Here is a 12,554-nt window from a genome sequence, read left to right as displayed (position 1 = left end):
CTCATTCTCCGGTGTCAGGAGTCAGGCAGGATGAACTATAATGTCAGAAACTGCTAATACATGCTGCACGGAGATAGAACAAGTATAGTTTAGTTTAATAACGGTTATAGTTTATATTGTCTTCTTGTTTTTATCCACTATATTAGTACAAGCCTGTTTACTGATGAGTTTTATTAACTTTATTGTACTTCACACAAACTATGAAGCGTCTGTTTTCACTCTAGAAAATCACTGTAATAAAACACAGTGCAAGTGTGCATTAAAATATTATCCATAAACTCTCTCTCCCTTGCATTATCATCAACATACACAGCGAATTACACAGAAACACTCGTTACAACTAACAGTAAACAAATATATAAAGACCTTATGCCTTTTCGGGTGCTGCTTAATAAACTGGTAAACTTTACATCTGTAAATCTCCAATGAACTGTAATAAAGTGCTCTCACCTTTATTACTGCCGTATCCAGTATCACTCTGGAGGCTGTAAGCTGGATCACGAACAGTTTACTGATCTATCCTTGAGTAACACATTTTTAGCACAACCTCTGTTTTGTATTGTCCCTTTGTATTGACATTCGTTCACAAAGCAGTCCGGTGTGAAATGATTCGCACAGACATAAACGAATTTCAGTAGAGTTGAGGGAGCATTTTCTTGGAAAACAAAATGAATCCACCTCATCTTCAGCGGCTCAGCTTTAGGGAGTAAATGGAGAGATCTATGTGGATTAATCCATCCAGCTACAGAACACCTAAAATGCTTGGGAGACATTCTCGTCAGTGCAGCAGTGGCGGACTGTACAACTCGCTGTGAACTCGCTCAGGCCGGTTTTTATGTTAAAACGGCAGTGTCTGTCAACATTCATGGGCGGGGCCTGTGTCTAATGTGACGTCACACTGCCTGGGATCTGGAAACGGCTTGTTCTGAGACACTACTTATGATTTATGGGGATTAAAAAAAAAAAAGGAGTGGTTGGAATTTTATCATTATAGGGTGGTTGTGTACACACACTGCCAACACACATTTATAACCAAAGTGAATTTTGCGTAATAGGTCCCCTTTAAGCCATGAATATTTCGAAAACACTTCTCATGTGGTGACATCACTTCATAGCATGCTAGCTGCTTTTGAGATGTCTCGAAAGCCATGTGGCATTATGGGAGTCTGTAGTGCTTATTGTCATCTTTCTGTAAACAATGCTTCTAGAAAATAAATTGGAAAAAAATAAAAAATCAAGCAAACCATCTCAAATTCCCACTTTCTGAAACTTTAACCACTTCTAATAGGCTTAGCCTGTCTAAATAAATAAATAAAGCCTATCCCTAGTAGTCTTAATCTTCCATTTTGTTCTGCCCCAGTCTAGATATCATGTTGTTAGCCTGAGGGAAATATTGCTGTAGCTCTCGCCTGTAGAAACCCATTTACTGATGGATAGATGATTGACAGTCATCCTGGGGCAGAGTCTTCCCATCTTGATCCCCTCCAAACGCCCTCTGATTGCTTTCCGAAAACAAACAATCCCTGATGATGGAGAATTATCCCAACATGACCACTGGGTTTTGTAAGCATAAATAAATCGCATGTGTAAGAAAACTAGTGTGACTTCAAAACAAGGCCCTTTAGTGTGGTGTTTAGAAGAGCATATTATTCTTGGCCCTTTTTGTGAATGTACTGTCAATCAAAAACATGCATTTAACAATGCTAACTTTAAGGGATTAAATCACCCATATATAAAAGCTATGTCACCCTCATATTATGTTTTTATTAAAACTTACATAGCAAATTTTGATATCCTTTTTTTCCATAGAATGGAATATACACCAATCATGGATAACATTATGACCACCGACAGGTGAAGTGAATAACACTCTTCATCAGGGCACCTGTTATTGGGTGGGATATATTAGGCAGCATGTGAACATTTTGTCCTCAAAGTTGATGTGTTAGAAGCAGGAAAAATGGGCAAGCGTAAGGATTTGAGCAAGTTTGACAAGGGCCAAATCATGATTGACTTGACGACTGGGTCAGAGTATCTCCAAAACTGCAGCTATGGTGGGGTGTTCCCGGTCTGCAGTGGTCAATATCTATCAAAAGTGGTCCAAGAAAGGAACAGTGGTGAACCGGCGACAGGGTCACGGGTGGCCACCCCTGTCCACCGCCGAAAGGAAGGCTTTGTTCAAAAACCAATAGTACTTGCCTTAACAAACACCATTAATTATCAGCAATTATTATGTCTTTTAATTTATTTTCTAAAGCACTCTGTGTTTTAGTAAGGGTAGGATGTTGTTCCAGCAGAAATGTTTTTATTAGAAAACGTAGGAGTCTAGGAGACATTGAGTCAGTCATAATTTCTCTCTTTGTGGATATGTTCCTTTGTTCTTTGAATAAATCTAATCTCATGTTTCTAGTGGAACACCAGGGTTTTATCTGTAGTCAGCCATGCTCAATATGTCTGTCTTGAATTGCATTTCACAGCAAGACTATACAAATATGCTCAAGCATAGTTGTAGGTCACCAAATATAAATCATGATTTGTTCCTTTGATCTAAATATGTTCATGAATCTTTATATATTGAACTTGCATGAGGTCGATGGACCCAGACTATAGAGCTTGCTGCTGAAATATGCCACCTTTGTTTGATCTGCATATACAGTGATTCAGTGCTAAGCTTGTCAGTGAAACCAATGAAATTGCTTCCTGACTGTTTTTTTGCTTGTTTGTTTGTTTTGTTTTTTATTTTACATTTACATTTTCATTTTTATTTATGCTTTCATCCAAAGTGACTTATATTGCATTCAAGGTACAGATTTTATCAGTGCTTGCTTTCCCTGAGAATCGAACCCACAACCTTGGCGTTGCTTGCGCCATGCTTTACCATTTGAGTGACAAGAAGCTAAAGGAAGGCCAATGATGATACATATTTCATTATCATAAATCATTACAAAAATTTCTTCAAAGGTTTGACGCTTTTTTTTTTTGTTGTTGTTTTTTTAAGAAATACAGAATAAATATAATACAATACTTTTATTCTGAAAAGATGCTATAAATTTATCAAAAGTGACAAGATGTTACAAAAGATTTCTGTTTCTTGAGCTCCAAATCAGCAAATTAGAATGACTTCGGAAGGATCATGTGACACTGAAGACTGGAGTAATGATGCTGAAATTTCAAATCCTTCAATTCTCGCCATCTCCAGAACGCCATGCCACTGTTGATTCTTGTTTTATTACGAGCTTTGTCACGTTTTGCCAGACTCTCCTCTTTTCAGCGTTTTTTTAAAAGGTTCAAGATTTAGCGTTCTCCATGTCAACCTTTCTAATATATTAGAATATTGCCATATTTAATGTATTTTTGATCAATTAATGAACACTGTAATGATTAATGGAGATGTTTTACTGTTTTTAGACATTACATCACAACAGTATCAAACTACAGGATCGTAAATACAGTATGTTCTTTGTTTTGATTGGCCTAGCAGGGCACCAACTACTTCCTTTACCACCATCCACCATCACTCACTGTAAAGCATGCTGGCATGTCAGCCCATAATTCCTGTTGAAATGTGGTCTCATCCATCTCCAGACACTGTCCTGACAACCCCTCACTGTCAGCCCTTCTTTCAGGCCGTCCATGTTTCGTGTCGCGGTGACTCTGGCATGGACTGAAGGAGAGTAATGGAGGAGTGTTTGTCTGCAGGACCCCTGTCGCTTTGCAGATTGAAATGCTGATGTGTTGAGCAGTCTGCCCTGCTATTTGACTGCTGATGGATTGCGTTTATCCACTCGGCTGATGTTCATTACACCTGTTAGAAAGACAGGAAGCAACAGAGCGGAAGAGTGAGGCAACATGTACACTTTATTTAGCCTGTGTCCTTCTCTTTCAATGGAAAGAGGAAAAAGATGCAGGTCTGACACATCTGGTATCTGACTAAGCATTTAAAACTTTTTAATGATAAGGATAAATGAAACCTTTGCAAGGGACCACTTTCTAGAATATTAAGGCAGCCATATAAATCCATTTATAGTACTTAAAGGTAGGGTAGGTGTAACATAGGCCTGTAGGAGCTGTGCTTGTAAACCTCACTGGCTGCGGTCTTTAGCGTTTTTGTTAGCAGGCCCGCCTCCCACGCTGGAGACCCTGGTTCAAATCCTGCTCGGAGCGGGTCGAGTAGGACGGGTTACTTAGGCAATTTTGAAGATGCTAGCAATAGGAAGCTAGCTTTGAAAGCATAAAATCCCATCCTCCCTTCAAAGTGCTTTCTAAAGCCACGCCTCCTCCAAAACACATGAACGTGCACAGAGTCTGCAAAGTGTCACTAGAGACACCGTAAAATTACCTCACGTCTCAAAGCAAAAACATTACAATAATAATAAATGTAAATTTACAAACTTAAAGAGAGCTGACTTGTACCACCTGACTGCTGCAGATTAATTTCGGCGTTGATAGTGTGAGATCTGAGCAAATCTGAGTTTGAGGACATAAAGAGCTCAGAGTAGAACATCACGGGTTGCCATCTCTTAATTACGGTAGTTATGACATGAACAGCATATGCACATTGTTTTGGTTCAGGAGGAACTGTATAAGGCAGCTGCTGTTTTTTTGCGGCACTCGCTGATGATGTGTGATGTCTGTGTGAACAGGGTGCACGGAGTATTATTGATTGCTATAAGGATATGAAGAGCATTTCAACCAGTATAACAAAAAGTGTTTATGAAAAATATCGCCTACCCTACATTTAACTGCATTTACATGTATAAATGCCCAAAAGCCTACCTTCAATATTGTTATTTATGAAGACAACATTGTATAGCAAACATATTGTATAGCAGTTTGTTCCTTCAAAAATTCAAAACATCTGAGGCAAAAGGTGTTTGTGTACTTTGTGTGCTTGGATGACACTGCATTCAGTCAAAGCTCTGATTCACTTTTTTTTATCATGATGGCTATTTATGTTCATCATTGGAGCGTGACACATGTGTTTCTTTGGACAAACAAGGCTTTGCCCTGCACTGCTATACAAGGGGTATTGATTTGGTGGAAACAAATCAATCCAACCATTCAGGTTCTTTGTATATGTTTTAATAAGAAGCAAAGGTGCACCGAGGTCTCGGTTTGTATTTCACAGAATGAGAAGTGCTAAGTATCCCTCTAAGGAGGAACAGGGCTTATTCAGGGAGAGTAATTCAGGAGCCTTTCAGACGGCCAATGTCATTCTCACGCTGAGATAGACACTGCAGTGTGAGGTTGGGCAAGTCTTCAACAAAACGTCTGCCGTTAGTGTGCGTTCTGAAATGGATTAAAAGTGCTTTATCACATCACCCACACTGGCTGGGCAAACAGTGAAGCCATTTACGGAGGTGGGCGAGTGATTGATCCTCCAGCGCCCTTTAAGAAAACATAATGGGGACTGTGACTTGGGCCCCTCAGATGATTCACTCTGCCTCAGAAAACACTGGAGGCAAGTTTTCGACAAATGCTAAAGAGATGCTTTTTGTTAGCATGGATATTTGGTAGTGATTTCTTTTTGTTTTTAAAATCCAATATAATCAGGTTTTTTATTTTTTCAGATTTCAGTATTTAAGATTGGATTGGACATATCAAAGTAAAAAATAAAAAAGGAAAAAAAATGTGCTGGATGTGGATTTTTGACACCAAACTTATGATTGGTAATATGCAGTAGAGCTGCCTTTCTATATTATATGAAAAGGGAAATTTGTAAAGGATTCATCTCATATGATTAGACAAAAGTCTGTTTAGTGCGACATGAGTCATCAAAATGGAATTCCTTTAAGCACTTTTTAAGACAACAATACTCCTATATGGTGTTGTTGTCCTTCAAGTTCTAACATGAATAGCACTCTCAGTGCCTAGCTTCAACACTTTTAGGACCTTAAATCTGGCTTTAAAATGCACAATCTCTGCTCTTTAGAGGGATTTCATGGAACACTCAACATGTGCATCACATTTATGCAGTCGTGCTTCTGTAGGTGTGAGAGTTAGAGCTCTGTTTCTTTCTTTCTGCTTTGTGTCTAGGCTTGGCGTGTGTTTCCCTAAGACTGATGGATTTGTTTGAATATGTTCTCATTGCACACTCAAAGCCCTGGTGAATAATCCTCCACTTGTGTAACTGGCATTCACTCAAATGACCCAGGATATTGCAAACACTTCAGTCGCCAGCGTGCAGATCATTAAGGCTGAAAAATGGCACACAAAAGTGAATTTGGGATTTGAGAAATGTGATTTCTTCCACCACTTGATTGTGGAATTAATCTCATGCCACATTTATAAGTATGTGTTGGCTGGTTATTGCTCTGTGAGTCCCTTTGACATCTCAAAATTAACCACATAAGAGCCACTTAAATAATTGTGCCTCAAAATGTTAAAAGCTTCAAACTGATTAATGATAGAAAAAAACACAAGCCCTTCAATGGCTGCTAGAGATCCTGTTTCCAGTGTGAGACTTTTTAAATCATACAATGATCGCAAGCCAGAATATGATTGTTTTTAATATAAACTGATGTATGAAATCGTACATTTCCAGAGGTTAAAATTTGAGGTGTCATACTGGGGAGAAATTCCTCGCTCTTTTAGCCGCCATTAAACAAGAGTGGACTGGATTTAGCTTGATTAAAATATTCCAGAGTGCATGTTATTTGACCTACATTGTTAAATAAGTCAGCGTTCAGATTATTATATCTTAAAAGCTTGAATACATAATTGAAATTATTTGATTGCCAGGAAATGGACTAACTTTACCATAAAAGCAAGTGATCTTTGGCTTTTGTTTTGAATATACTCATATTTTTGGTGCCATTTTATTTATGTATGGTGAAACAGAAGCATATAGAGCATTGAAATTTCACTTAAAAGTAAATATAGCATCTCTTCTGATTCATTTTTCTTTCCTGCAGGACACAGACCTGATTATGACCTTTAACATCTCCATGCATCGCTCCTGGTGGATGGAGAACGGCCCAGGGTGCAGGGTGACCCCCGTGACCCCTCCTCCGTCCTGGGCCCCAGAGGACCATCGCTACATCAGCATCGCCGGCTGCCTGCTGGAGTACCAGTATGTGGAGGTGGCCCACAGTTCCTTGCAGATTATCCTGGCTGTGAGTACAGTCTAATCCTTTACAGGGCTTTTCTTTCCTTTTGCTGTGCTTGTGATCAAGACTTCTGGACTGGTATTAAATATACACTGCTGTCCAAAAGTTTGGGAAAGTTTTAATTTTTTTAAAAGAAGTATCTACTGCTCACCACGGCTGCATTTATTTGATTTCACACAAAAAACAGTATGTTTTGAACGAATATTACGATCTAAAATAACTGTTTTCTATCGGAATATATTTTAAAATGCAGTTTATTCCTGTGATGGCAAAGCTACATTTTCAGCATGAAAAATCATGTGTCACATGATCCTTCAGAAATCATTCTGATATGCTGTTCAAGAAACATTTATTATTATCAATGTTGAAAACAGTAGTGTACTTTTTTTGGATTCTTTGTATACAAAGATCATAAGAACAGCATTTATCTGAAACAGAAAGCTTTTTGTAAATATATACATCCATAAAAGAGTTTGGGGTCAGTAAGATTTTTTTTTTTTTTGAAAGAAATTAAAGTAATACTCTCATTCAGCAAGAATGCATTAAATTGGTAAAAAGTGACAGTAAAGACAATTATAATTTTACAAAACAGTTCTTTTGAACTTTCTATTCACCAAATGATCCTGAAAAAAATGGTACACAACTGTTTTCAACATTGATAATAATCAGAAATGTTTCTTGAGCAGCAAATCAGCATATTAGAATGATTTCTGAAGGATCGGGTGACACTAAAGACTGGAGTAATGATGCTGAAAATTCAGCTTTGCATCACAGGAATAAATGACAAAATATATTCAAATAGAAAATAATTATTTTAAATTGTAATATTGTTTCACAATATTACTGTTTTTGTATTTTTTATCAAATAATTGTAGCCTTGTTGAGCAGAAGAGACTTTAAACATTAAAAACCGTACAGATCCCACATTTTTGTACGGCAGTGTACATTTACAGTCCTTTATTATATGTCTCTTCTGATTGGTCAATCGTGGAATTCTGTGATTAAAGGATTAGTTCACTTTCAAATGAAAATTACCCCCAAGCTTTACTCACACTCAATGCATTCTAGGTGTATATGACTTTCTTCTTTCAACACAATTGGAGATATTTTAATAAATATCCTGATGCATCCAAGCTTTATAACGGCAGTGAACAGGGGGCCATGAGTATGCATGAGTATCCACATCCATCCATCCATCATAAACATGTACTCCACACGGCTCCGGGGGGTTAATAAAGGCTGTGTTTGTGTAAAAAAAATCCATATTCCGTATATTCAGTGTACAAAGAATTTGTAAAACTCTTGCAGTTCAAAAAGCTTATTCTACGTCCTACTTCTTCCCTATTAATCTTATGGAAAAAGCTTAACTGACGCGATGCCAGTTTACACTTTCTTCTTAACTTGAATACAGAAGGCGGTCTGGTGGAAGCTATATTTTACTTCATAACTTGTTAAATATGGATATATTTTTTACACAAATGCATCGCTTCACTTTAGAAGGCCTTTATTAACCCCCTGAGCCTTGTTGAGTAAACTTTTATGATGGATGGATGTGAATCGATGCGGTTGCTTTAGCTCATGCTTCTGACTCCTGTTCACTGCCATTATAAAGCTCGGATGTGTCAGGATATTTATTAAAATATAAAGTGAACTAATCCTTTAAATTTTAGTGTACAAATGACAGCTAAACTATATAACTGACTGTTTCCAAGGATGAGATGCTCTGCTTTAGAGAAAATTCGGTAGTCGTCGGTGCAGTACATTTGTTTTTGTCTGTTTAAAAGAAAACCAGTTGATTACACCAAGTCTGTAAATAACAGTTCAGGAAACGCTTCAGAATATGAGAGGCATCAAGCAGTTTGGCCGGGCTCCAGTGCTGATATTGCTTGAATGCGGGTTGTTAATAGGAGCTCAGCATGCTGCCTTCCTTCGAGTCTTTATTCTTTATCTCTTCCATTACCTGCGACACCTGCTTCTACCCCCCTCCACAATCAGTGTCTCTAATGCAATAGTGAAGTGAACCCCCTCCAACGTGGATACAGCAATTCTCTGATTACAAGCCTGTACAATACTCTCCCTCGGCTTTCATTCTCATACAACGAAATCTAATTTCAAACATGTTTTTTGCCCAACGCAACATGAAATCAAAATTGACCCTGTTTACTGCATGATTCATCAGTGCACGTTGTTTTGTTTGTTTTCATAATCTAACTGTAATATCCTTTTGATTTCTAGCAGAAAGATATTTGTTTTCTGATGTAACCAAGGCCGCAGGGACAAGGAATGTGAAATACGTGAAACAGTAATATCAGAGCCTACTTTTCATAAAAGTAGTGTTTCACTTGGAAAGGTATTATTTACAGATGTTAAATAGGTTGTTTACATGAAGTAGCAGCTGCAGTGTCGTGCAGGATGACATGCTATACTTTGGCTGTTTTAAATAGGGTTTTTGTATTTGTTATAAATACAGTCCACATTATGAACAGTTTTTATTTTAATTAAGATTAAATATTACTACTTTAATGAGCTAAATTGTGGTGACAAATTGTGAAAATCTGGAATGTTGATCAAAAATGTATACAGTATAACTGATCACCATTTTCCCCCACAGTTTCTTAATTCATCATTTTAAAAAAATGTTTGCCTTCGCTCCTTTTTAATGGTCCTGTGGTGTGACAAATTAATTTTATACAAATAATACAAATAATCTATGTACTCTCCAAATTAAAATGAGCTTATAAAAGGTCATCATAATTATATAAATGGATTATCTACATTTAATGTATTAAAGATGCTTTACAAATAAAAATTGTTGCTGTACAAATAAAAATTGTATTTATAGTAATATGCAGTTTTATAAAAATAAAATAAAATAAAACATGCTGGGATTTAAAAATCTGTTGTAACTCAATCATATTAAGTTCAGCTTACTACAATCAAGTTTTGAGTTCACGCAACATTTTTCTAATAAGTACAATGAACTTTCATTATTATTTGAGTGAAACAAACTCATTTCATTTAACTGTTTGGTTTTTGATGAAATGAAGAATGTCACGCCACAGGAATTCAAGTATTTCATGTTAGTTACCAATAGAAATATATATGCTTCAAATCTTGATGTTGAAAATATGTTGATGAACATGTTATTTGGCAACTACCAAAATGCACTGCATGTTTTAATCAAAGACTACATTTGTGAACAATGTTTTGTTACTGATAACATGCTTTTTGCATGTAATATCTCAAGTTGTAGCATGAATTGGGCTGTATGTGAGAGCATTTCTTTGTGAGACTGGTATACTGTACCTTATCAGCTGTGATGTCAGGGGGTCAGTAACTTTAATGGTGAGCACGGGTGTCTCATAAAGACCTGTAACAGAGCACAGGCAGGTATCGGCTCCATTCACACCGATATTTATAGACCTTCCTCTGTTACGACTTATGTTCCTGTTGAGATATTATATAGCGAATAGCTGAGGAGAAAGGCAGCTGCAGACAGAGCGCCTGGTGGGAGCTTTTAGTGGCTTTGTGGTGCCCCCTCTCCAGAGAGGAGAGTAGGAACCACTATTCCCTTATTGATGGTCTGGTCTCTATTCTACTGCAGGAAGCTATGTGATATAAAAATCACTATTTCATTTTTTTCTTTCTGTTTCCTTGTAATTACATAGCTGAAGCCCTGTTAGATTGCTTGAGTATGAGAGAATCCCAAGGCTGCTGAGGTGTTTTATAATGACTTCACACATGCCATGTAATTAGGCATGTGTGTTGATGAAACAGATCTGAATGTGGTGCTGTGGAAATGACAATATTGAAGCACACCTGCTTCCCAAGAAAGCTTCACCTTCTGACTGTAAACGTAAGGGATTTCGCTTACCATTCCAGTTTTTTTTACCGTACCTTATGATGAAGTACAAAATATGAGAAAGCTTGTCTAAATATCTTTATTCAGTGTTTTCTAAACCTAAAAGAAAAAGTGTAGAAATAATTTTCACTCATAGTATATTTCAGCATGTAACACATTAAAGGTGCCCTAGAATTAAATATTGAATTTATCTTGGCATAGTTGAATGACAAGAGTTCAGTACATGGAAAAGACATACACTGAGTTTCAAACTCCATTGTTTCCTCCTTCTCAAATCTCATTTGTTTAAAAGACCTCTGAAGAACAGGTGAATCTCAACATAACACAGACTGCTACGTAACAGTCGGGATCATTAATATGTACACCCCCAATATTTGCATATGCCAGCTCATGTTCAAGCCATTAGACAAGGGCAGGACGTCTGGATCTGCACAGCTGAATCATCAGACTAGGTAAGCAAGCAAGAACAATAGCGAAAAATGGCAGATGGAGCGATAATATCTGACATGATCCATGATTACATGATATTTTTAGTGATATTTGTAAATTGTCTTTCTAAATGTTTTGTTAGCATGTTGCTAATGTACTGTTAAATGTGGTTAAAGTTACCATCGTTTATTATTGTATTCGTGGAGACAAGAGAGCCATCGTTATTTTCATTTTTAAACACTTGCAGTCTGTATAATTCATAAACACAACTTCATTCTTTATAAATCTTCAACAGTGTGTAATGTTAGCTTTAGCCACGGAGCACTATCAAACTCATTCAGAATCAAATGTAAACATCCAAATAAATACAATACTTATGCGATTAGACATGCTGCTTGACGAACACTTTGTAAAGATCCATTTTGAGGGTTATATTAGCTGTGTGAACTTTGTTTATGCTGTTCAAGGCAAGCGCGAGCTCCGGGGGAGGGGGAGCACGAGAATTAAAGGGGCCGCAACCTATATATCGGTGCATAGTTAATGATGCCCCAAAATAGGCAGTTAAAAAAATGAATTAAAAAAATCTATGGGGTATTTTGAGCTGAAACTTCACAGACACATTCAGGGGAAACCTTAGACTTATATTACATCTTTTAAAAAGACGTTCTAGGGCACCTTTAAATGTGTTAACATTCCTTTTAACATTCCTGGCTGAACAACAGAGAACCTTAGGATGTCGAATCTGTGAAGATTCAAAGAAATCAAAAATGGTTTGCTGTTAATTTTATAACAATGAAATAGGAAAAACAATTTATAGAAATGAGACAGTTGTTGACATACAGTAGATTATGGAGCTATAGAATGAATGTGAATGTCAAAGCTCAAATCTTATGGTCTTGGAAGAATTTAATGAGAGATTTTTTGATTTCATAATAAAAGTTCAAGAAAGTCACCATTTGCCCTTCATTTCATTTTATTGCTGTATAGGAGATATTAAAGACATCTCATAAATGATTTTTCTTTCCTATAGGTCACACACTTTCCTATGCGGAAAAAGAAATATTGTTAGGGGCTGTCAGATATTATGTAGGAAACTGTTGAAGTCATTGCATGTTCAATAATGCTTAGTCTTCTAAACACAGAAACTGTTACAG

The 12,554-nt window shown here is 37.0% G+C and overlaps 1 protein-coding gene across 1 annotated transcript in view; it reads left to right on the top strand.

Moving 5' to 3' along the window:
* nkain2 (sodium/potassium transporting ATPase interacting 2) overlaps positions 1-12,554 on the top strand; it is a 172,557-nt gene that overhangs the window by 107,722 nt on the left and 52,281 nt on the right. Inside the window, exon 4 of the mRNA XM_067383178.1 lies at positions 6,915-7,115. Coding sequence (XP_067239279.1) covers positions 6,915-7,115 — 201 coding nt within the window. The remainder of the gene's footprint in view (positions 1-6,914; positions 7,116-12,554) is intronic.

Source organism: Chanodichthys erythropterus, chromosome 4 (assembly GCF_024489055.1).
Source record: "Chanodichthys erythropterus isolate Z2021 chromosome 4, ASM2448905v1, whole genome shotgun sequence".
Taxonomy (NCBI): domain Eukaryota; kingdom Metazoa; phylum Chordata; class Actinopteri; order Cypriniformes; family Xenocyprididae; genus Chanodichthys; species Chanodichthys erythropterus.
The sequence above is the reverse complement of the archived record's forward strand: the minus strand, read 5'-3'. Positions and strand labels throughout refer to the sequence as shown.